At 49.8% G+C, this 21,961-nt stretch overlaps 9 protein-coding genes across 9 annotated transcripts; 4 read left to right on the top strand and 5 right to left on the bottom strand.

Moving 5' to 3' along the window:
* Positions 1–1,120, top strand: CGGC5_v010805 (uncharacterized protein; the record flags this gene model as incomplete). The annotated part of the gene is made up of 2 exons (XM_032021367.1): positions 1–619; positions 675–1,120. 2 exons carry the CDS (start codon positions 1–3, stop codon positions 1,118–1,120), a joined length of 1,065 nt encoding a protein of 354 aa, XP_031892411.1.
* A 351-nt stretch (positions 1,121–1,471) lies between these two features.
* Positions 1,472–3,276, top strand: CGGC5_v010804 (uncharacterized protein; the record flags this gene model as incomplete). The annotated part of the gene is made up of 4 exons (XM_032021378.1): positions 1,472–1,655; positions 1,715–2,570; positions 2,621–3,139; positions 3,219–3,276. The coding sequence occupies 4 exons, from the start codon at positions 1,472–1,474 to the stop codon at positions 3,274–3,276; spliced, it is 1,617 nt and encodes a 538-aa protein (XP_031892412.1).
* Positions 3,277–5,042: 1,766 nt separating this feature from the next.
* atad-3 (ATPase family AAA domain-containing protein 3) lies at positions 5,043–7,952 on the bottom strand (the record flags this gene model as incomplete). Its single annotated transcript, XM_066152419.1, has 13 exons — positions 5,043–5,049; positions 5,104–5,207; positions 5,779–6,179; positions 6,235–6,264; positions 6,369–6,446; positions 6,502–6,544; positions 6,596–6,674; positions 6,729–6,764; positions 6,824–7,004; positions 7,059–7,242; positions 7,297–7,323; positions 7,543–7,668; positions 7,716–7,952. 13 exons carry the CDS (start codon positions 7,950–7,952, stop codon positions 5,043–5,045), a joined length of 1,533 nt encoding a protein of 510 aa, XP_066008298.1.
* Positions 7,953–8,913: 961 nt separating this feature from the next.
* Positions 8,914–9,361, bottom strand: CGGC5_v010802 (uncharacterized protein; the record flags this gene model as incomplete). Its single annotated transcript, XM_066152418.1, has 3 exons — positions 8,914–8,990; positions 9,039–9,104; positions 9,160–9,361. The coding sequence occupies 3 exons, from the start codon at positions 9,359–9,361 to the stop codon at positions 8,914–8,916; spliced, it is 345 nt and encodes a 114-aa protein (XP_066008297.1).
* Positions 9,362–10,694: 1,333 nt separating this feature from the next.
* On the top strand, positions 10,695–11,486 carry CGGC5_v010801 (uncharacterized protein; the record flags this gene model as incomplete). The annotated part of the gene is made up of 4 exons (XM_066152417.1): positions 10,695–10,727; positions 10,770–10,809; positions 10,885–11,100; positions 11,152–11,486. The coding sequence occupies 4 exons, from the start codon at positions 10,695–10,697 to the stop codon at positions 11,484–11,486; spliced, it is 624 nt and encodes a 207-aa protein (XP_066008300.1).
* A 121-nt stretch (positions 11,487–11,607) lies between these two features.
* Tf2-6-6 (Transposon Tf2-6 polyprotein) lies at positions 11,608–14,942 on the bottom strand (the record flags this gene model as incomplete). The annotated part of the gene is made up of 4 exons (XM_066152416.1): positions 11,608–11,778; positions 12,101–12,907; positions 13,005–14,854; positions 14,924–14,942. 4 exons carry the CDS (start codon positions 14,940–14,942, stop codon positions 11,608–11,610), a joined length of 2,847 nt encoding a protein of 948 aa, XP_066008299.1.
* Positions 14,943–14,998: 56 nt separating this feature from the next.
* CGGC5_v010799 (Retrotransposon-derived protein PEG10) lies at positions 14,999–17,422 on the bottom strand (the record flags this gene model as incomplete). Its single annotated transcript, XM_066152415.1, has 3 exons — positions 14,999–15,566; positions 15,627–15,823; positions 15,890–17,422. The coding sequence occupies 3 exons, from the start codon at positions 17,420–17,422 to the stop codon at positions 14,999–15,001; spliced, it is 2,298 nt and encodes a 765-aa protein (XP_066008303.1).
* Positions 17,423–18,272: 850 nt separating this feature from the next.
* CGGC5_v010798 (uncharacterized protein) lies at positions 18,273–18,708 on the top strand (the record flags this gene model as incomplete). Its single annotated transcript, XM_032021400.1, has 3 exons — positions 18,273–18,310; positions 18,363–18,498; positions 18,586–18,708. 3 exons carry the CDS (start codon positions 18,273–18,275, stop codon positions 18,706–18,708), a joined length of 297 nt encoding a protein of 98 aa, XP_031892414.1.
* A 308-nt stretch (positions 18,709–19,016) lies between these two features.
* On the bottom strand, positions 19,017–20,828 carry prnB-0 (Proline-specific permease; the record flags this gene model as incomplete). The annotated part of the gene is made up of 2 exons (XM_032021411.1): positions 19,017–20,265; positions 20,326–20,828. 2 exons carry the CDS (start codon positions 20,826–20,828, stop codon positions 19,017–19,019), a joined length of 1,752 nt encoding a protein of 583 aa, XP_031892415.1.
* Between the last annotated feature and the right edge of the window lie 1,133 nt (positions 20,829–21,961).

Here is a 21,961-nt window from a genome sequence, read left to right as displayed (position 1 = left end):
ATGGCGTTTCCCGAGAACAACGGCCCCGAGGGCCAATCATCAACCCAACAAGCCGGCGAATACAAACCCACCTTGGCCGATGTGCTCGTCGTTAGAGTCATGCTGGAGAAGGCCGCCAAGTTTCCGCCCGAGCTCCTCGACCTCATCTTCGACCAAGCCGAGTACTGGCCGCACTCCGAGGCCTCCATGGCATGGCAAGTCAACGTGCCCCGCGGCGGCGCCGGCATCGTCGGCGGAGACCCCAATGGCGAGAACAAGCTCCTTATTAGATGTCCCCCGATTGGATTCACCGACTACCGCAAGGTCGGGGAGGCATTCAAGACTGCCCCGCTCCCGCCCAAAGATGTTGACGGCTCGGCCGTGGAAGGCCCCCTGCAGAACTTGACACTCATGGAGCCGAAGTCGAGTCCGACACTGCCTACGCGCGAAGCCCCGAGGGAATACTTCGAGGGGTCCATGACGCAGCCGCCCGCGCTGACCCACCCGGTTCGAAAGATTGTGTTCAAGTTGCGGAGCAAGGACCAAGGTTGGGGTGGCAGCCACGAAGACAAGGGCACGTATAGGGGATCGTGGACTTGGTTTGAGGCGGGATTGGAGAAGTTCGACGAGGGGCGCAAGTGTAGGTTATTCCTGTTGCTCAAAAAGATGACAGCACACTGACATTTTGGATACAGGCGACGGTTCTTGCAAACGGTCATCACCGAGCCCACCCCCCGAACCCGAGGCGTCGGAGAGCAGCAATACACCCGGTGGTGAAGCTTTGAACTTCTGCACCTGCGGTCTCCAATCCGTGTATCCCCCCGTTGTTTCCACTTCTTCAATGACGGCCTACCACCACCACATGCACGCCCTGGATAATCTCAAGATCCAGGCCAATAAGACAGCGCATAGGGAGTTTGTGGACCATGAGGTGATCTGGTCATGGACGGACGATATCCACCCAGATTCGCCCGAGGGCGACCGTCTGGCGGAAATTGGCCGCGGAAAGGGTACGGGCACAGGCAACTTTGTCCGCAGCTTGAAGCTGGGCGATGTTGTTACCGTCTGGGGCAAGGCTCGGTTCGGTGGTTGGCGCAATAATGTTGAGAGCGTTAAGGTGGAGATTTATTGGGCGATTTGAGCTCCTCTGCTTGGTTTGGACGGTGCCTTTCCCTGAATCCAATTCTTTAGTATTTCTTGGTTCGGGTGGCGTTCTGGTAACGAGAAGAATGAGACATGATGGTTATGCTGGTCCTTACTCATTGCGACTGCCGAGTCGCGTTCTCAATCTGCTGGTGTTCCCCTTCAGTGATGATTGTTGGTACGACGCGGCAGGCGCGTGTCCCCATTGGATCGGCCGTTATGCATGGCCCCTCATTGGCCTGCAGCGAAGCGACGTGATGATCAGGCTGAGCACCTACTTCCTGTCTGCGGCATTTTACCTTCACCAGAAGCGTGTGCATTACCGGATGTCCTTCCAGCGCGCTTCATGATGGAAGCTTCCCAAATGCCTGATCAGCTACGGGAACTTGTGTCGGAACTGGATCGGCAGGCACAAAAGTGCATGAGATACGATACTGGCGCATCGGGACAAGCCATTGAAGGGCTGTTCACCCTGCAAAGTCAAGGCGCTGACTATGCGCGCGCCCTCAGAGAGCTTCAGAGCTTAATCTCAGGTATCTACTTGCCGACTAACTTTCTAAATACGTGACGAGGTACTGATAACGAAGGTCAGATTGTCTAGCACAAGGTGGAGACTGGCGGGCCATCCCCGTAGCGGACAAATCCCTTCTGTGGAAACTTTGTGCTTTCTCCCGACCGTCTGGATGCTTCGCGGATCCGCGTATCTTGCGCCAGAAGACCGGGACGTTTTTGAAGCGGTTGGAAAGACGAATGAACAACGACGACATCCACGGTTACTGGAAAAGTAAAGGCATAGAGCAATGGATCACCTCAGACAAGCCCTCTTCTATATCACTGGAAGTTTCTTTCCGGGGGTCTGGACGAGTACAGCGGTTTGCTTTGGACTTGGCCGATCACCTTGAAAAATACCAACCTGTGATTTGCATGATTGGTGGCTTGTCCAAGTCTGATAGTGATCGAATATTTCCTATCTTGAAACCCGAGACAGTACTTGAACATCTGATCATCCAGGCCCTCCGTCAAGATACTCTGGAGAAGCCGGTGTTGTACCTTGCAGATACGTTGCATTCGTTCAAGACTGCCACGACCTGCCTCGACTTTGTCAGTCTTTTACGTAACATATTCGCTTATATACCGAAGACATCAATCGTACTTGACGTCTCAGTACTCTGTCCACGTTTCGAGAACGAGATCACAGCTTGGCTGGCGGAATTCTCGAGTCTCATCACAAACCTCTGGAACTCAGAGAGCCCGCGATTTTGTCAGATTATGCTACTGGGACCTCATAGCTTGCTCACAAAACAGCGCGGGCCTATCATCTCGACCGATCCTGTCCTGGATACTAAACGAAAAATCCCTCTTCAGCGATTGGCGAAGGCCGAACCGACTCCGTTCACTATTCCCATCGTACCAAGTAAAGTGGTCCCCGGAAACTTGTTAGAAGAAAGGTATGCAAACGTACAAGTGTCCTAGAAGACAGGCGGCTAACCTTGATCAGTGAATCACAGAAAACAGAGACGGCATCATTTACACACAGCCAGCAGGTGACATTAGACAGCTCTCGCTCAGACCAGCACCTTGGTCAACCCCCTGCTGATCCTCGAGTTGGGCTAGAGAAACTAAGAAAGGAAGATCGTTGTAGAGAGAACATAAAGCTCGCCATAGTCTGCGCCCTGACTCTGGAGGCCGACGCTGTGCAAGCCCTCTTCGAAGAACATTGGGAGGACCTCGACCCTCGCGACATGAGATCGCCTGGAGACACCAACGCCTACTCATTTGGCATGCTTGTGAGGTTCCCTACAGTCTTGGTTCACATGCCAGGAATGGGAAGGACAAGCGCGTCCATCGTAGCGACGAACTGCCGCAACAGCTTCCCGAACCTGAAGCTGGCTCTTGTGGTTGGGATCTGCGGCGGCGTCCCTTTCTACAACTCAGGAAAGACAGAGATTGTCCTCGGCGATGTGATCATCAGCGAAGGATTGATTGCGCACGATTATGGCCGCCAATATCCTGATCGGTTTATAAGAAAGGATTCTGCATCCGATGTGTTCGGGAGGCCGCCTCCCGAACTTAGGAGCTTACTGGGCAAACTCAAGGGGCGATTTGGGCAGAGGCAACTGCGAGAAAGGACTTTCACCCATCTCCAAGCCTTGACGAGGGAGTTTGGAAGTGAAGTGGAGTATCTTGGGGTAGACGAGGATCGGCTATTTGAGGGAACATACATGCACCGACACAGCGACTCTCACGCTTGCAATATTTGTTCAGACCATGCGATCTGCGACGAAGCACGGGGTCTCACATGTGAAGAACTCTCCTGCGACAAGAGCAAGTTGATCATCCGTCAACGATTGAATGTCATCCCAAAAGACGAATCGCCATTCAAGCCCGCCATTCATTTCGGGTGCATTGCTTGTGGAGAGCAGGTGATGAAGTCAGGGAAGCATCGAGACGACATTGCAAATGAAGAGGGGATCATTGCTTTTGAGATGGAAGGGGCAGGTGTTTGGGATTTTTCCTTGTCTTGTTATCAAGGCTGTTTGTGACTATGCTGATAGCCATAAGCATAAGAAGTGGCAGAGCTACGCTGCTGCGACAGCAGCAGCCTGTACAAAAGCTTTTCTGCAGGAATGGTATGTATAACATCTGGAAACTGTGGCGAACCCATCAAGGATCCATCTACTTTGGCCTCACAAAACCAGTATAACACCCAACGGTTTGTCGTTAGGTAGCCGCAACAAAGAATTGAGTGTCGAAATCCATCGTTCGATAGCCATAATCGGTGTTGGGTGGGTTATTTCAGAAGCATGTATCCCGCAATTGCTGCCTTCCAAAACACCTTCGCTCTATCTTCTAGCGCTGTTGCCACTTTAAATCAGCTGCGTGACACTACTATATTGTCCCGGCAGGGAAAGGCCGTCCTTTCATGCTTGATACCATCTAGTCGAAGGGATCCCTATGTTGCAGACTTCTGTTTTCCCTATATAGGTACATATATCGCGGCGGACGGACCTCCAACGCGAGGGCGTCTTGACTTCATTGCATATAGTCTCTGAAAGTCCATCTCAGATTCGGATATAGAAGGACTCTGCTCCATATCAGCTTGACGCTCTCTACTATCCTGAGCCGTAGATATTGACCGAGTTTGCGGTGAGAAGCGAGACAGCCTTTGGCCGAAGTTGGCTAATTGTGCTGCGTGACGAGAATCACCGCCAGTGGTGTGATCCTTTGAGATTGTGGAATGAATACCTCCCCTTTCCCTTACTGCCTTTTCAAGGGCCTTGCCTTCCCTCCTTTGCGCCCTTTCTGCGTCTGCCTCTGGAATGTGTGTGCCTCCTTTCCCTCTATCTTTTCTCTCCTCTCTCTCTTGTTGTGCCTTTTCTTCAGCTTTGCGCTGCCTCCTTAGTGCTTCTCTCTCCTCTACCGCTCTTTCGGCCGCTCTTTCAGCCTGTCTCCTTGAAACCATCGCTTTTGCTTTTTCTTTTTTTGCTGATCTTCTATTCTCTTCCTCTGTTTTTCTCTCCCTTGCTGATACATGTTCATCATACTCAGTGACTGCTTCCTTGGCCTCCTTCTCTGTAAGCCGCTTATCAATCACTACGCCTGATGCTCTCCGGTGAAAACCCTGTAAGGGCTCTTTACGCCCTTGTAATGGTGGGATGCCAAATGGTCTTGTTAAGCCTTCATTCCCTCGCATTTGTAGCATTTGAAAATTCCCCAGACGTTGTGCATTTGTCTGTCTCAGGCCTGCATGTGTTGCCATCTCTTGAGAAGTTGACTGGGAAGGTCTCATTTCAAGCCCTGTCCTTGTTCCAGGCTGTGTCACATGCTTAAGCCCTAGATCTCCTCCAGATCTTCCCATCTGAGATGCGGAAGGTGGCATGATGCTGTTGTGTGCTTCCGCCGCCCCAGTAACCCTGGGTTCAAAACCTTTGACTTGGTTAGAATTTGACGACAAGTCACATAAATTGCTGGAAAGCATACTCTGGGCGGCTCGATAGCTCATTGCCAACTCCCATTACTCTGATAGGGTTGGACCTGGTAACCTCCCTGTCTTGATTGGGATAGGAATGTTGAGCGATAGATGTCTGGTGGTACCTGTCAGGTTGGTAATGGCGAGCAGTTCTTGGTCCACGTACGGTAGATTCAAGCCGTGGGTTGTGTCAGGAGGTGAGCAAAAGAGTTTCTTGGAAAGCAACGTATGTACTAGGGCGGTGAACACTTGTCTTCCTCGTGAGGGGTCGGCGCATGCGGGTAAAGCTCGGAGAAGGAGACAAATCACATAGAGGGAATCCAGTCGGAGGTGGTTCAGCTGGGCTGTGTGGCAGGGGACCCTTGTTAAAATCGCAAAGCACTGTGAAGGATTACAGCTGTTGCGATCTCCCACAATCCGTATTATCTTGTTACCTAGGCATTGCGATTTGTGCTGCCTGAGCTGCAGATCTAGAGGGAGATATTCAGCTCCACAGAATAGCTCCAAGCAAATACCAGATTGACATGCAGAGTACACAAGAGTGAAAGGATCCTCGAATGTAAGCCAAAGAGCATTAAAACACCCAAGCGGAAATGAAATTCTGCTAGATTGCTTCGTGGAAGGCCAATAACTTATCGCTCCCCCGTTCCCCTTCGAATATCATCCGCGGTGTACCCTTGGCTCACTTCCTTCAAATAGTCGTCAAACTTGCGGGCTTCCCCGATCACACGAGCAATATGTTCATACCCAAGCGCTTCACCCCGAAACACGGCTAATTGCCGAGCTGTGGATATTGCGTTTCGAATCTCTCGGCCGTTGAGGTTAGCCTTTGCAAGGTCCCGAAGATGCATTCGGATCTCGTCTGCGTTTATCCCAATATCCACCTGAGAACGTTGTCTCACAGCGACGACCTTCTCAATGTCGGCCACCCTTCTTTGACCGAGTCCCTCAATTCGATTGATGAAATTGGTCCATATCTGCAGGCGCTGATTCTCACTCAGATTGCTATATCTGAGATTGAGCTGAATTCGGGATTTGAATGCTTCATCAAACGTCCCCACCCGGTTACTAGTAAGAGTAAGGATACCTGTATCATTGAATAAGTCATCATCGCCCAGACTATCTTTCTGAAAGCTACTTACCGTCGTAATATTCTAGTACTCGGAGGAAAACTATTGAATGGTTAGCAAAACTCTATCACTATCTGATAGAGATGGGCCCCGTCAGAGTAGATGACACCGGCAGAGTGTGGACCAGTGTTGAATGGTGTACCAACCTGATACGAGAGCGTTCCTCTCAAGATTCTGCAAGCTTCGTTCCTCTAGGAAGACATCCGCCTCGTCCAGAAGGACAACTGTGGACAATTAGCCTATGTAACCGTCAGAAACTCCAAGGTTGGTCAGCCTTACCACACCCCCAGGTTTTCCCGAGGAGCAAAACAGTTTCCAAGTACTGAGCTTGATTAGTGATGGGGATATTCTGTCTTATTTGTCTGGAGCTCACCCCTTCCACGTCTTCTGCCTTGGTCCCAATGTCTCCGCAGGTGACTCTATAGAGCGGTTTCTTGGCAATTTCGGCAACACTATTGATGTTAGTGAATTGAGAGATCTCTTAAAGGCTGATATCTCCTGAATACCTTTCTGCTGTGAGGGTTTTACCCGTGCCCGGGCCGCTTTCAACTGTTAGCCAATTGGAGGCACCATTGGAGGAAAATCGAAGAAAGACACGCACCCGTGTAGTAGAATGAAAAGACCATTGCCTTTTCCGCGAATGAGGTCAGTATTCTCCTCGGCTCTGAGCTGTGTCATGACTACTGCCTTCACCAGCTCTTTGGTGTTGTCGTCAATCACCAAATACTCGAACGCCTCTTCGTTCCACTGGACGTCTTCAATGAATTCAACGTCCAATCTCACTGAGCAAAGGTCTTAGCAAATTCAAAAATCATCCATAGCTAGATCAGACATACCCCATTCCTTCTTTTGCATGTTGAATCCAGGGATGCTTGTGGGTAGACACATATAGAACTCATCATCAAGTTCAGCATCATCATCGTGCATGAATCCTGGCCCGGCATTTTTGTCTTTGATGGCGTCTGAGTCAGGATGCATTTGACTGTATGTCCGATAATCCACCATAAACCTTGCGTCGGCCTACGAGTTTATGGTCAGCCAGATTACCGATGGGTGATCATTATTACACTGTACCGAAGCCTTCAGGCCGTCATCCGAGAACTAAGAAGAGGAGACATAGTTTTGATGTCGACATTTCCAAAACATCTGCCCACGTTTTCTCAATGCCTGCAAAGTCTCCTGGCTAGCGTACTCTGATGGATAGACCGGGACAAGGTTTTCAATGGAGAACGACCCATCCTTGCCAGCTTTGGGACGTTTGTCGATGATGACATCTTGGTGGACTTTGTAGAACTCGCCTCGATATTCCCATGCACTAACACTGATGGTTGTTTGAAAGTCGTCATTGGAAGGCTTGGAAACTTTGAGCCAGCTTGTGGTGAGAAGTCCCTTCAACTGATGCTGCTTTGATCCTTCAGTCTTCGAAATTAGGACTCTGTTTGGGACCTACGCATATTAGCATGGTAGTTACAAATGGGGTTGCGACCACTAACAAAGAGATACTCGATGTAATGAGCAGTTATCCTGCCGTCGGCCAGCAGTGTATCCACAGCCTGCCAGTCTGCCGCCAGACGGTACTTTATATACTGTTCAAACACTGCCAGCTGCTTCTGATGTGTCTGGCGAAGATCTTCCATGGAAACCGCAATCTGATCCCGTCGCTGGAACCACCATAGATATGGGTACGTGATGCTGCCATCAGATTCTGTGTCGAAATCGGGATGAGGCATTCCATAGAGGGCACCCTTTGCCAGTTTTTCTAGGGCTTTGGATAACTCCTCTGAGATCAAAGTGATAGTCTCGGCCTTCAAAAGGCTTGATGCGTCAGATTTGAGGGCATCATCGGGATCTTCTAGCGGGGCATGTTTGCAGCATTCGAAGTGACGGTAAACGATGAAAGTAATTTCCTTATTCCGCTCCAAGTAAAGCTCGAGGTTATTGATCGGGTGGCTCCCTTGGAGGTGGGCATCGTAGGGTCCGCTCTCTACGATCCGGGGGGCATCCAGATACAACCTAGGCCCATGTGATCTGGTACCGAAACAGGTGATTTTGTTGAGTATTTCGTATCTTGGAGGACCTTGTTCTTGGGTCGTGTTCTCGAGCTCCTCGGCCTTCCTCAATGTCTCTGTGGCGGAACCAATCTTATCCAGTAATTCGCCGTCATCAATGCTAGACGTGACGTGCAGAAGGCGGCACAGTTCGCGACGCCAATCAATTATAGTATGCGGGCGGTATTTGGGCTTTTTCTAGTGCAATGATGACTGCAGGAAGCTGCAGACTGGGTCCAATGAACATGTTGGTGTCCTATTGGTCGGCATTTGATCCATGTCTTGCTGTTCAAAATGCCGCATGGCTACAGGGGCCTTCCGCCACAGCGAATGCAGCAATGCTGCAGCCAGATCCAACATGGCACCTGACAATCCACCATCTCATTGCGTTTTGAACACGCCAGTCACACAATAACACAGGTGAATTCGAGCTAATCTTGGAAACTTATGTGAATAGCTCCTGGGCCATTCATATTGGTAATACGGACGTCCGTGCTATTTGAAAATTGAATGTTATCTCCAATCATAGCCATGAGGATCTACATAAATCAAAGCCCGAGTCTACTGCTGCGGGAGGTAGATCAAACATGGAACACCCACTGACATCTCCATGAAAACATCCAAAATTTTCCTTCGTTGCCGCCTAAAATGGTTCGCAATCTTTGCAGGGCCCCTGGAAGTTGGCAACAGCCCCAAGGCAGGCGAGATCAGCCACCGGGTCTGAACATGTCAGCTTTCAGTCCCATGATACATAGAGTTTTGGCTTACTGAGAAACAGCTCGTCAACAGCAGCTGCGCAAGTCGGAATGACCGCGGCAAAAGCTCCAATGCAGGCTATGGCAAGATTAAGTAAGCATCATGTTCACACACCGCAGGAGCCAGAACTTACACCAGACGTCACAGCCTCTGGCCTCATGGCCTCGCAATTTGGTGATGGCGTTGTTGCAGGCACCAAGATCGTTGGAAGTCTCGCACTGATACTGCCTCTGTCTCTTGGCAAGACTGGCATCAATGTTTCCCTCGGAAGGTGCGGCGGCCACCAAGGGCATGGCGATGACCAGGATAGCCACGGCGTGGAAGTTGATCTGCATGTTGATGGCGAAAGAAAAGGGATTTGAGATGAAGTTTTAAATTCAGTGAGACCGCAATGTTTTGATCTAAAAAAATAGGTTGATCATCATGGAAACTTCCGGAGTATTAATAGTTGTCGATGTCGGAGCAAAGACTTGACCTCAGGAAGCGGGCTCTTCGGATGAGAACGCACAATCTGATTTGGATCATAAAACTCGGCATCTTGGCATAATTCCAGAATGAGGCTGATGAGCTCGTGTTCAGCCGACTGATCGCCAATCACAGCCTGGCATTTGTGCCCGAGAAGGAGGAATGGATTGGAACGAAGTCTGATCAGGCTGAGATGGTCTCTGAACTAGACCAATTTGGATGCCACGGTTGATGAAACAAAACTCTCTTAAATTCCCAGCGCTCTAAGCTTGCCTTGCAAACTTTCCGTGTTATCCGTTTTCGGTTCACTTGATGGTATTACACCGCTTTTTAACCGACTCTTGGTTTGTCGTTCGATCTGATTGTTGATCGGCGTTCTTGGCGACGTCTCCGTATTTCACTATTGTCTTTCCAAGGGACGTGTTGAACGTGGTGGGATGCCGTGAATGGAAACTAGCACAACTATAATTAATTAAGACTGCACGGACCTTACCCGACATACTCCAACCAATCAGGCTTTCTGTCTCTCTTCTGAGAAACCTAGAAACTTTCGAAAGTCTTCAAGTTGCCTTCTATTAGATCCAATGCCGCCAATGCACGATTGGGTCCGTCGTTGAGACTTGATTGTTGCCGTCGATAACTTGGCGCCAAGGGGCGTCTCGGCCTTTCTCTCCAGATACTATTTTCACTCGGAATTCTCGGAGGCGAGATGTGAGTTGTTACGGTCAGCTATCCGACAGTAGGGTCTGCTAACAGAAGCTGGGGATTGACACGTTATAACAGTTCACTGAGGTCGTGGTCTGAGTCGTAGGTCGTAGGCTGATAGTAGATCGGTCGTCAGAGGCTAAGGTGATCAGTCTTAGGCTCAACAAGTAATTCGCAGTGAAGGTAAGCTGAGAGTATCCGTGAGGATGAATACTAAGTTGATTGCTGAAGAGCTATGGAAGTCTGACCATGAGCCAGGCTCAGGGTCATACTATATATATAAGTCTTATATGAACAGTTCTGCTTGTTCATGAGCGCTGTGCCCCTTGTCACTATGAGCGCTCATTCTAGAGTGGGATGAGCGCTCATTCTAGTCTCCACTGAGCGCTCATTGTGGGTCCCTTATCTATGCTCATTCCTTATCATCACGTGACCTGTACCATAGTTCTTCCGTTCCTGAGTGAGTCCCTGTTGTTCCCGTGATCCTGCATAGTACAAATGTCCTGTCCTAGCCGCCCGACGCCCGAGTGGGTCGGTTAACTGTTATCCATGCATAACGGGTCGTAACATCAGGTCCCCTCTCCAAAGGTCTTGTCCTCAAGACCCAACATAAGTAGGTCGTTGGTCCCAGGTTGGGGATTCGTCAATCGTGTTTCCTGATTTACTCATGATGCTGACACCATGTCAGGTCGCGTTCAAAAACCAAAGTCTTCTGGTGCCTCGACTCGTCGCCGTTTGTTCCGAATTCTTCGATTTATTAACGAGGGTATTGAAAACGAAATGCCTTGCTCGAATTGTCGCTCGCGTGGTGTGCGCTGTTTGCTTCTTCCGGATTCCGACATCTGCGGGACTTGTCATCGTCTTGGTATTCCTTGCGATGCTTCTGAGGATGCGATCTGTACTCGTGGGTTCTCTTGGCCGTGTCGCATAGTTCCTTACTGATTGTGGTGGGCAGTAAATCGTTTGGTGGCGGAGTCGGATCGTCTGGATCAGGCGGAAGTGGCGGAGGAGGCGAGGTTTCGTGAAAGGGCTGCTGCTTTGCAGCAAAAGGCGGAGGCTTATCAAAAAGCTCAGTCGGAACTGAACGAATCGCTAGCGAAGTTGGAGCGATTGCGGGAAGAGAAGCGAATGGTGTTTAGGAAAGGTAAAGCAGCTGTTGCTGAATCTTCGGAGGACGTGTCGGCTGCTACCTTGGAGGCACAGTCAACGGGAGCTTGGAGTGCTTCGAATGTGGATGCTTTGTTCGACTGGAATCCTGCTACTCCGAATTTTTTGTCGGGAGAGTCCTAGTTATTTTCTGGTGTTCCTAGGCGAATAAATGGTTTTCCTTGTCGTGGTCGATCTGCTTCTGTTGGTGGTTCGGTGAAGCGATGTGGGTGCTTGATTCGCTTATATCCAGCGTTCTTCTGGACTAGTATAACAGGTGCCGGTGTGACTTCTCGTTCTTGGTGTTGTTGCCAGTAGATCGTGAGTTCTTCTGCTGCGTTGGTGATGTTTTTGGCTGGTTCCCATGTGTTGTCTTCGTGTCCGTATCCTTTCCATTTGACGAGGTATCGATACCCTTCTGGCTCTTTGAGGTGGTCTATGATTCGTTCTACTTCGTATTCTGGTTCATTGTCTTCCACGATGATGAGGTCGTTCGTCCGTGATCCTTGTGGAGCTGGTTCGAGTAATGAGACATGGAATACTGGGTGACACTTCATGGTTTCCGGGAGTTCGAGTTCATAATTGACTGGTGAGATTACTCGTGAGATTTTGAAAGGTCCGAGTTTTTTGTAGTCGAGTTTGTCGTTTGGTCGTTTTGTTTTGATGTTTCGCCGTACGAGATAGGCGCTATCTCCCTCTTTCAAGGTTGGTCCCTCAATCCTTCGTTTGTTGCTGAATTTTGTCATTCTTTGTCGTACAAATTCGAGTTCTTTGCGTGTGTTTTCCTGGATATCCTTGATTTGCCGTACTGAGGCGACAGCCTTGATTGCAGTTGGGCCTGCTCGGCGTTCTCCATAGGCGGTAGGTTCAAATCCATAGTTGAGGTAGAAGGGGGATTCCTTGGTACTTTCTCCTACTGCGCTGTTGTAGGCGAACTGGGCTATTGGTAGCAGTACAACCCAATTGTCTTGGTTGTAGTTGACATAGGCGCGGAGGTAGGTTTCGAGGATCTGGTTGATTCGTTCTGTTTGTCCGTCGGTCTGCGGGTGGAATGCAGTGGACATTGATTGTTTGATGCCAAGGTGTGACATGATTGACTTCCAAAAGTTGGAGGTGAAGATCTTGTCTCTGTCTGACACAATTTCCTTGGGTGTTCCATGGTTGGCGATGATGTACTTAAGAAATGTATAGGCACATTCTTCGGCGTTGCTTGCTTCTTTGTACGGGATGAAGTAGGCGTACTTCGTGAGTCGGTCCACAATGACAAGAACGCTGTCAAAGTGTGTTCCCGTAAGGGGTTCTCGAGACTTCGGTAGCTTTGACGATGAAGTCGAGGGATATGGATTGCCAGGCGGTTTGCGGCACAGGCAAAGGTTGTAGCATACCATAAGGTTGGTGTCTAGCGGGTTTGCTTTTGAGGCAGACCTCACAATCCTTAATTGCTTTTGCCACACGTTCTCTAGTGACCTTTTCTCCATATTGTTGCCGTAGTCGTTTCCAGGTTTTGGTGATTCCTTGGTGACCGTGTGCGGGGCGAGCATGAAATTCCATGATAGCTTCGTCGTCTAGCTCGCTAGTCAGGCTAGTACTAGATCGTCCAGCCATCATCAAGAGTTTGGTTGCTGGCACGAGGTCTCCGTCGTTGTTTCCTTTGAGAATCACCTGGGTTTCTTCAGGTACCGGGACGTTGTAGTCCGGCCTTCGGCTAAGAGCGTCGGCTCTGCCATTGTCTGATCCTTTGCGGTGGATGATTCGGAAGTTGAATTCTGATAAGAATTCCGACCATCTAATCTGTCTTTTATTCAACACTTTCGAAGTCGTGAAGTGTGAAAGGTTCTTGTGATCTGAATACACAAGTACTTCGTGGGTGGTTCCTGAGAGCTCGGGTCTCCATTCCTTAAAGGCTTCAATGATTGCCATGAGTTCCTTATCGTGGATCTGATAGTTGAGTTCGGGTCCGTGGAGCTTGCGAGAGAAGAAGGCGCACGGATGTAGTCGTCCTTCTGAGTCTCGTTGAGATAGTTGCGCCCCGATCGCATAGTCGGATGCGTCGGGTTCTACTTCGAACTGTTTTGTCGGGTCTGGGATGACCAAGACGGGTTCACTGGCGATGAGGTCCTTGATCTTCTGGAATGCTGTTCGTTGTGGTTCTTCCCATGTAAAGGGCGTGTCTTTGCGGCTGAGGTTTGTGAGGGCCGCGTTGATCTTGCCATAGTCTTTGATGAATTTGCGGTAGAAGTTGACGAAACCTAGGAATCCTTGGACTTCCTTGAGGTTGTTGGGTACCGGCCATTCCTTGATGGCTTTGACTTTGTTTTCTGACATGCAGACTTTGCCAGGGGTGATGGTGAATCCGAGGTATTCCACTTTTTGTGTGTGAAATTCGCTTTTCTCAGGCTCGACCAACAGCTTAGCTTCTTGGAGGGCTTGTAAGACGTGGTGCACGTCTTCTTTGTGTTTTTCAAGTGTTGGTGAGAAGATGAGAATGTCGTCGAGATAGACTACTACACAAATATCGACGTACTTGCGTAGGACTTGGTTGATCATGTTCTGAAAAGTCGCAGGGGCGTTGGTAAGGCCGAAGGGCATGACGAGATATTCGAAATGTCCTTTTCGTGTCCTGAAGGCGGTCTTCCATTCTTCGCCTTGCTTCATTCTGATCAGGTTGTAGGCTCCCTTGAGGTCGAGAGCTGTAAACCAGTTGGCTCCGTGGAGGAGTCGTCTCATTTCGTCGATGAGTGGCAGTGGGTAACGATTTTTAATCGTCATTTCGTTGAGCATGCGGTAGTCGACGCATAATCGTAGTTTTCCGTTCTTTTTGGGTACGAACAGGATTGGGCTTCCTGCTGGTGACGTTGAGGGTCTGATGTATCCCTTCTTGAGGTTTTCTTCAAGGTATTTGTCTAGAGCTTCCATCTCTGTCTGGTTGAGTCCGTAGATTTTGTTGAAGCGTGGTTCCTTCCCTTTTTTGAGGGGTATTTCGTGGTCGAAACTGGTGTGTTCGGGCAGTCCGGTTTCTAATTCGGCTGCAAAGAGTTTCTCGTAAACTCTGTATTCTTCTGGGATAGACAGAAGTGGATCATTCTTTTGTTCGAGATCCGTCGTTGTCAATGGTTGTGACGTGGCTTCTTTTGCCTTGAGGTAGCAGATGTATCGTTTTGCTGTTTCTTGCTGTATCGGCTCGTTTGAGGCCTGGTTTTGACAGGGCTGCTCAGGGACTGAGTCGTCGTGGTCCCAATGGAGTTGGCCTTTGCTCCAGTCTATCCGTGGGTTATTCGTCCGTAGCCAGGGTAATCCTAGCACTATGTCGTACGTCCCTATGTCGGCAATGTCGAATTGGATTCTTTCTTTTCGATCCAGGTAACTCATCTCGAGGGGCGCAGTCTCGTTGTAGATGGTACCTCCTTCGTACTTGAATTCTTCTCCTTCTGCCGTGTGTAACTGATAGGGTCGCTCTTTTCCTCCCCATTGTACTTCTAGCCTGTTGATGGCTCGAGGGGCGATGTAATTAGCTTCAGCTCCGCTGTCGATTAGCGCGAGTGTCGTTTGCTGGTTGATGGTAACTTCGAGTTCGATATTACCCTTATGTCCTTGTGACATCTGGTGGATGAACCTTTTTCTTGTTGCCTGTCGTGGTTCTTCGTCGGTAGGCGAGTCTAGTTTTTTGACTGCTCTGAGTGTCCTGGGTAGGTGATTTGCTTTCCTTCCCGTCGTGCTTTTGTGAGGCTGTTCTCGCGGATCTTGACTTGTGGAGGTCTGGGTCCGTTCTTCATGACTCTCCAGGCGCGTGCCTTTTCTTGGTAGTGAACCTGGCATTCGTCTTGTTGGCATTCGTCCCACTTCATGTCGTTGTCATGTTGACGTCTCATAGGAAACTGAGGGCTGGGTCTGAAGACTGCGAGGTTATCTTCAAACAGTACCATGGTCCATCCGATCATGGCGGATGTCGAGTAAATCTCGCGGATGGGCTCGTCGTTGTGTCTTCTGGGGTAGAATTGGTAGTCGTGCTTTTCTCCCATGTGTTCTTTGCATCTGTCGTGGAAACACTGGGGCCAGAAGAGGGTTTGGTGAAGTCGGTGGTTGCTTCTCAGCGCGGGGTGGTCTTCCGTGTGTAGCTGAGGGGTGTAGTCCCGATCTCGCTGATTTGCCGAGGTGCCGTAAAAGTGGCGATGTTGCTTGTCTTGAAGCATGTCGATTTCCTGGTACTTCAGGAGTTGCTTGATTCTGTTTTCCTGGTCGTCAGGTTCCTCTTCAGAGCTAGAGTCGTCCACACTGGGGGTGAACCCATAGGTAATCTCTGTCTGAGTACGTTGTCGGGCAACGTCGCGAGGTTCGTCCGAGTCATAGGGTGAGCTTTCGCCTTCTCCAAAAGTCCAGTTGCTGGTCATACTGAGAAGTTGTTGTTCCGTCAGAGGATCATGCTGATGTTCTGGTTCTTCCTCTGATTCTTGTTGGCGTAGATGCGTTTGTCGGGCATCTTCCTGCTGGATTAGTTCCATTTCTCTCTGGATTTGTTGTTCTTCGTGGCGGGACTGTTGGTTATTCACATGTGAGGTGATTGGTTCTAGTCGCTGGATTCGTAGCATCTCGTTGAGTTGTTCAACTGGTTTTCTGGCAACTCTGCTGTTGCTGGAATGCATCATTGCCAGGGTTCTGGGGCGAGTATCCGGGGCACTCATGTCGTATCCGGATCGTCCAGGGTTGCTGTCCCTTGGGTAGTGTCCTGACATTTCTTTGTCTTCGAGGTGGATTCGGCAGTCATCGTCGTAGCATCCGGTCCAAGATTGGGATGCATGTGAGGCTTTTGCAATCGTGTTGACTTGTCGAGGTCGTTCGGCTACTGGTTTCCAGGGAAGTTTCTTGGGTTGTCTGCAGTCTTTGGCGATGTGGCCTTGCTTGTTGCAGTTGTAGCACTTGGGGTTCCAAGGCTTCCTGTCGTTGGGTTTAGTCATCATGCTAAGATCCATGGGTCCGCTGTGTTGTCCGTAAGCGGTGCTTTGTCGATTGTTGTTCCAGTTGCTGCGGGGTCTGTTGTCGTTCCGCTGGTTGTTGAACTTGTGCTGGGGTTGCCACTGGTACTTGCGTCCCGTGTTGGGTCCTTGTCGTTTTTCGCCCTTTTCTTTGCGTCGTTCGAATAGCCTGTTGTCGATCTTGATTGCGAGGTCGGCATACTGAAGGAAGTCTTCGGGGCGATCGATCTTGACGATTTCGTCCTTGACTTCGTCTTTAAGTCCCTGATAGAACATGAAGATCTTGGTTTCCTCGGTGAGGTCGAGCTGAATGCTGAGCTGTCTGAACATGGCGGCGTACTCCTTGGTTGACTTAGTCTGTCGCAGTTGTGCGAGATCTCTTTCAGCTTGTCGCTTTTCATCGGGGTCCTGGAAGAGAGATCGTAGGGCATCTTCGAATCCCTGAAAACTGCTGTAGATGTCTCGGGTCTCGGTGGAGCACTCGTCCAGGGTTTCGTACTTGAGGAATTCTTCCTGGATGGGTTCAAACCATTTGAGGGCTCGTCCTCGTAGGTAAGTGGCGGCATGGACGACTTTCTCGGTTTGACTGGTGAAGTCTCCATGGTGGAAGTTTTGGTAGTTCTTGACTTGGATCAGGAATGACTTGAGTTGTCCAGGGGTGCCGTCGTAGGTGATAGGGGCACTGAGCTTGAGTTTCTGTCGTCCCCCAGTGGGGGTAGTGACGATGTTGGCAGCAGCCCGAAGGGTGTTGACTTCGTTTTGTAGTTCCTGTATGAGAGGGTTGCTGCCTTGTCCTCCTAGGAGAGCGATTCCGTTTTCAAGGTCCGTAAGTCTCTGAGGTCCGTTGCCGAGCTCCTGGATCATCTGTTTGAGGCCTTGGAGTTCGTTGGCGGTTTCGTTGTACATGGCCTGGACCTTAGCAATGTCGTCGTCTCCTTTCTTGACTCGGGCTCGAAGCTTGTCGTAGGTTTCCTTTTTGAGGGTGACTTCGTCGTCCGAGTCCACTGCCATCGGAGCTCCCTCGAGTTCCTCAGCCAGGCTCTTGACAGGCTGTTTGGAGGAAGAAGAGCTTCCCGGAGTGGGTGACTTGGCGGAGGCGCGTGAAGACATTCTTGTCTGTACTGTTAGTAGGTTTCAATGGTCAACTTACTGAACAGGAGCAATCAAAGTGTTACGGTCAGCTATCCGACAGTAGGGTCTGCTAACAGAAGCTGGGGATTGACACGTTATAACAGTTCACTGAGGTCGTGGTCTGAGTCGTAGGTCGTAGGCTGATAGTAGATCGGTCGTCAGAGGCTAAGGTGATCAGTCTTAGGCTCAACAAGTAATTCGCAGTGAAGGTAAGCTGAGAGTATCCGTGAGGATGAATACTAAGTTGATTGCTGAAGAGCTATGGAAGTCTGACCATGAGCCAGGCTCAGGGTCATACTATATATATAAGTCTTATATGAACAGTTCTGCTTGTTCATGAGCGCTGTGCCCCTTGTCACTATGAGCGCTCATTCTAGAGTGGGATGAGCGCTCATTCTAGTCTCCACTGAGCGCTCATTGTGGGTCCCTTATCTATGCTCATTCCTTATCATCACGTGACCTGTACCATAGTTCTTCCGTTCCTGAGTGAGTCCCTGTTGTTCCCGTGATCCTGCATAGTACAAATGTCCTGTCCTAGCCGCCCGACGCCCGAGTGGGTCGGTTAACTGTTATCCATGCATAACGGGTCGTAACATGAGTTTTCCGAGTCATGATTTCCCGGCCAAAGCTTCGAGTAACGCATGTCGAGATGACTTAACAGCCCAAGGATGGCGTGAAGTAGAAATATCTGCGGAATCATCCATATTTGAGGTGTATATAAAAGGATTACCTCTCATCAAGTTCGTAACCAAATCTTGTCAACCAGCCCAAGCCGCCAACTAATTCTTTATCCCTTATTACTTCTCTCCATCCCATCTTCAACTCTAAAATGAAGTTCAACATTGTCGGTCTCGTTGCCGCGGCATGGTGGGAATGCACCCCGCAATAGAGAATGAAAAATATGCTGACCGAATCCAAGGATGCCGCTCGCTGCATGCCAGTTTTCTTGCCACTGCCAGATCGCCAATAACGGAAATGCCGTCATTGCCGCTATTCGACTTTGCGATGAGGTCGGTGGAACAATCTGCTACAACTCTGCCGGAAATTACAATGTTGTAAGTTTCATCCTGGCAATTCGCTAACTTTGTCACCTCGGCATTACATGAAAAAAGGCGTCAGTGCTAAGAAATCTCTTTAAACAGTGCAAGACTAGTGCCGCGTGGACCGATGAGCAGTGCAAGAACACGTTCCAGGGTATTGACCAGCCGAATGAGAGATTCAGGGCTGTTTGCACCGCGTACAACGGCGGAGGATGCCCTGCGTAGTTTGTCGTGCCGCGTAATAGTCGGTCTACGGACTTGGAGACCACGCCTTGCCACTAGGTCGTTGCATGAAAGCAAGAAATCTTGACTTAGCAATAAATTTCTATGCTTAGAAGGCTCATTAACATGCCCGGTCCGTTGCTGTCATTCTGCAATGTGTACATATGGCGCTTGCAGATTGGAATGATGCCACAAAACAACTTTGAATCTTCCGATAGATAACCACATCGAACCTAGACGCTGTTTATGAAATATGTGGCAAAGATCTGTAGCTATTCCAATATTACCCATGCTTTATCTTCCAAAACTTCCTAGTAATCTCCCCAAATCTTGTCCCACATTCTCAGGATTACATTCTTCTTTACAAGCTCTTCGTTTCGATGCTCCTCCTGCAGATCTTCTTCCCAGAGGCGGCACTCATGATCAACCGCTTGCTTTCGTCCGTCGGCGTAAATATCTACAGATCCGGGATCAACAAAGCTTGTGCGCTTGTATATCTTCCAAAACACGAACATGCCAACAAACCAACCAAGACCAAAATAGCTTGTAATGAACCCTTTTGTAGACCAAGGGGAAACTATGTCGAACCCAATGAACAAAGAGATAATCGAACCCAGGATCATGCACAAATAGGGAGTCCAGGAAGCACCGGGTGCAATGTAGGGGAAGATGACTGTCTCCGTCTGCGTGACCGATTCCGCGCTGTTGTCTCTGTCAAGTAATGAAGCCAGCCAAATCTTTTTGCTCGTGCTGATTTGGCGAATTCCTTGGGCTTTCAAAGCTCGGCGCCAATCAAGAAAGACCCAAGACATGCAGGTGAAATTGACGACCAGTGAAACGGTTGTCAACTCCAAGAACCAAGAGAATACCTCACTTGCTTCGTTCGACGCAACCAAAAATGACAGAAGAGAGATGAGAGTGACTGCTGTCACACAGACCCATGGTACCCCGCTCTTGGTGCATCTCAGAAAGATCTTGGGTGCTTGTCCATCCTGAGCAAGAGAATAGAGGGTGCGGCTGGATGAGTAGAGAAAAGCGTTTCCGCAGGACCAACCCGAAAGTAAGATGAGAAAGTTGATGAGTCCTGGCAGAAACCCCGAGATGCCATGGCTGAGGAGTCCCAAAACCCATGGCGACGCAGCGGCTCCAGCATCGCCGGAATCGATCGCGCCCAGGAGGCGTTCATCGCGCGAATTGCATATTATGCCAACCGCGAGGATACCAAAAATGTAGAAAAACAGAATGCGATTGATGATCATCTTGGATACTCGTGGAATGGTCTTTCGCGGGTTCTGAATTTCTCCAGCTGCGAGAGATATGGTATCTGGTCCACCGATTGTGAAAGCAGCGTAGCGTACGCATATGCAGACGCTGAGGAAAACGCCAGTGGCTCCATCTGCATAGTAAGAGTGCACAAAGTTTCCATTAGACCAGTTTCGAAAGCCATAGGCGTCGTGCTTCGGATTCCCGCCCACCATAGTAATGAAGGTCGCCATCATAAGGCCGAGAAGCAGGAGGACCTTAGTCGAGCCCATGACAAACTCACTTTCGCCGAACCATCTGTCGGGCTAATTAGCAAATAGAGTTTCTCGTGTCAGAAGTTCACCAGCCTTCACTTACTTGACAGCTGCCATGTTCAGGAAGTAGCATACTGCCAGAACCATGGCAATCCATACTGCTGGGTTGACGTCGACGTTCCAATAACCCATGACGGTGGCGACCGCTGAATATTCCGTACAAACCAGCATAGCGCCGGCGAAGAAATAGGTCCATCCCATGGCGAAGCCTAGTGCGGGATCCACGAAACGAGCGGCAAGCTCGTAGATTGAGCCTCTGATCGGCAGCCAAGCCACCATCTCAGCAACGTTCAGGGTGGTGGGCCATATGAACCCCACGCCGTAGATGATGTACCCGATAATAAGAGGCAGGGGTCCCGCCTTGGACAGGACGCCGCCCACGCCCACGAAGAGGCCGACGCCAATGCCTCCGGCAATAGTCATGAGCTGAACATGGCGCGGAGAAAGACCCCGTTGTGTTTGGGGAATCGTGGCCTCGGATGTTTGGCCCAAGCGGGTGGATGAGCTGTCATCTGCGATGGCGTCTTTCACTGCCGGTCCTGCCATTCTCGCAGATGGATTTGGCGAGGAGGCCCGCTCAGATATAGTAACCAAAGAGACAAATTGAAAAGGGCGGCATAAATTTTCCAAGCGTTTGAGAGGGGATCTACAAGCGATGCGACTCTGAAGTTTTAGCTGACACCTGTTGCGATGGTGGCAGTGGCCGACTTATGTGAGAATGCAGGCCGTTGAAGAAGTACTGTTCATTCCCACAGTAAGAATCTGTGATACCGTATGTCGGATGAGCCTTCCTATCTCAAGTCGTGACCCATGACGGCACCAACCGACCTATGCATAACAACTAAGATAACATATCACCCGATATCAACACAGCACTTTTATCTGGTGTGACCTTTGCTACAATGCGATAACACAGTAGCAAGACGGAGGGGTCCATTAGCATCTGGAGTGGGGACGCAAATTGGCCAGTTGGAAGTGGGAGCTGACGACCCCTAACGATTAGATCGTATTCGATTTCCTAGTTGGGATAGCCGATAAACCACGGCTCAGATCGTATTTATCCGCCTCTAGACTTGGCACAAGCTCGGAGTTTGACTGCCGTTGATTTTGAGAATTCTCAGTACGCAATAATTGCAAGAGCGAGTGACAGCTTGGACAAGTTGCCGAGGAGGGGAAATGACACACGCGCGTCGCAAGACATACAAGTCAGCGTGCAGGCGAACGCCGATGAAATAAATGAAAACATGCGTCGCCAATGTGTTCTGCAGAATTCATAATTACCTATTTGATTCCGAATACGATTTGATTTTATACTTTGCTGTATCCAGAGTCGCCGCTGGGCCAGGCAAAAGTATGGCTGATACGAGAACTCGGAAGGCGAAGGACCGGCTCTTGGCTGTCGCCAAAGGCCTCCAACCGCCAGACTCAATGCCGAAAGACTTCATTGAGAGACTGACCGCGTGCCTTGTGGCTGACCCTCTACTTCCGAGGCCTAATCCATCGATCTCACTCTGGCAAGAACCCCCTCACCCCATCTTGGCAACCATTCAGTCCCCCAATCTCCCTACCAACGCCGACTTCGTTGTCATAGGCTCAGGGATCACTGGGTGCAGCGTCACAAAGGGCCTATTGGAAAACGAGGTCTTAGGCTCCAGTGATAGTCCAAGCCAAGTTGTTGT

The sequence above is a fragment of the Colletotrichum fructicola genome (genome assembly GCF_000319635.2).
Source record: "Colletotrichum fructicola Nara gc5 chromosome Unknown KSG_Nara_v1_contig06, whole genome shotgun sequence".
In the NCBI taxonomy this organism is placed as follows: Eukaryota; Fungi; Ascomycota; class Sordariomycetes; order Glomerellales; family Glomerellaceae; genus Colletotrichum; species Colletotrichum fructicola.
The sequence above is the reverse complement of the archived record's forward strand: the minus strand, read 5'-3'. Positions and strand labels throughout refer to the sequence as shown.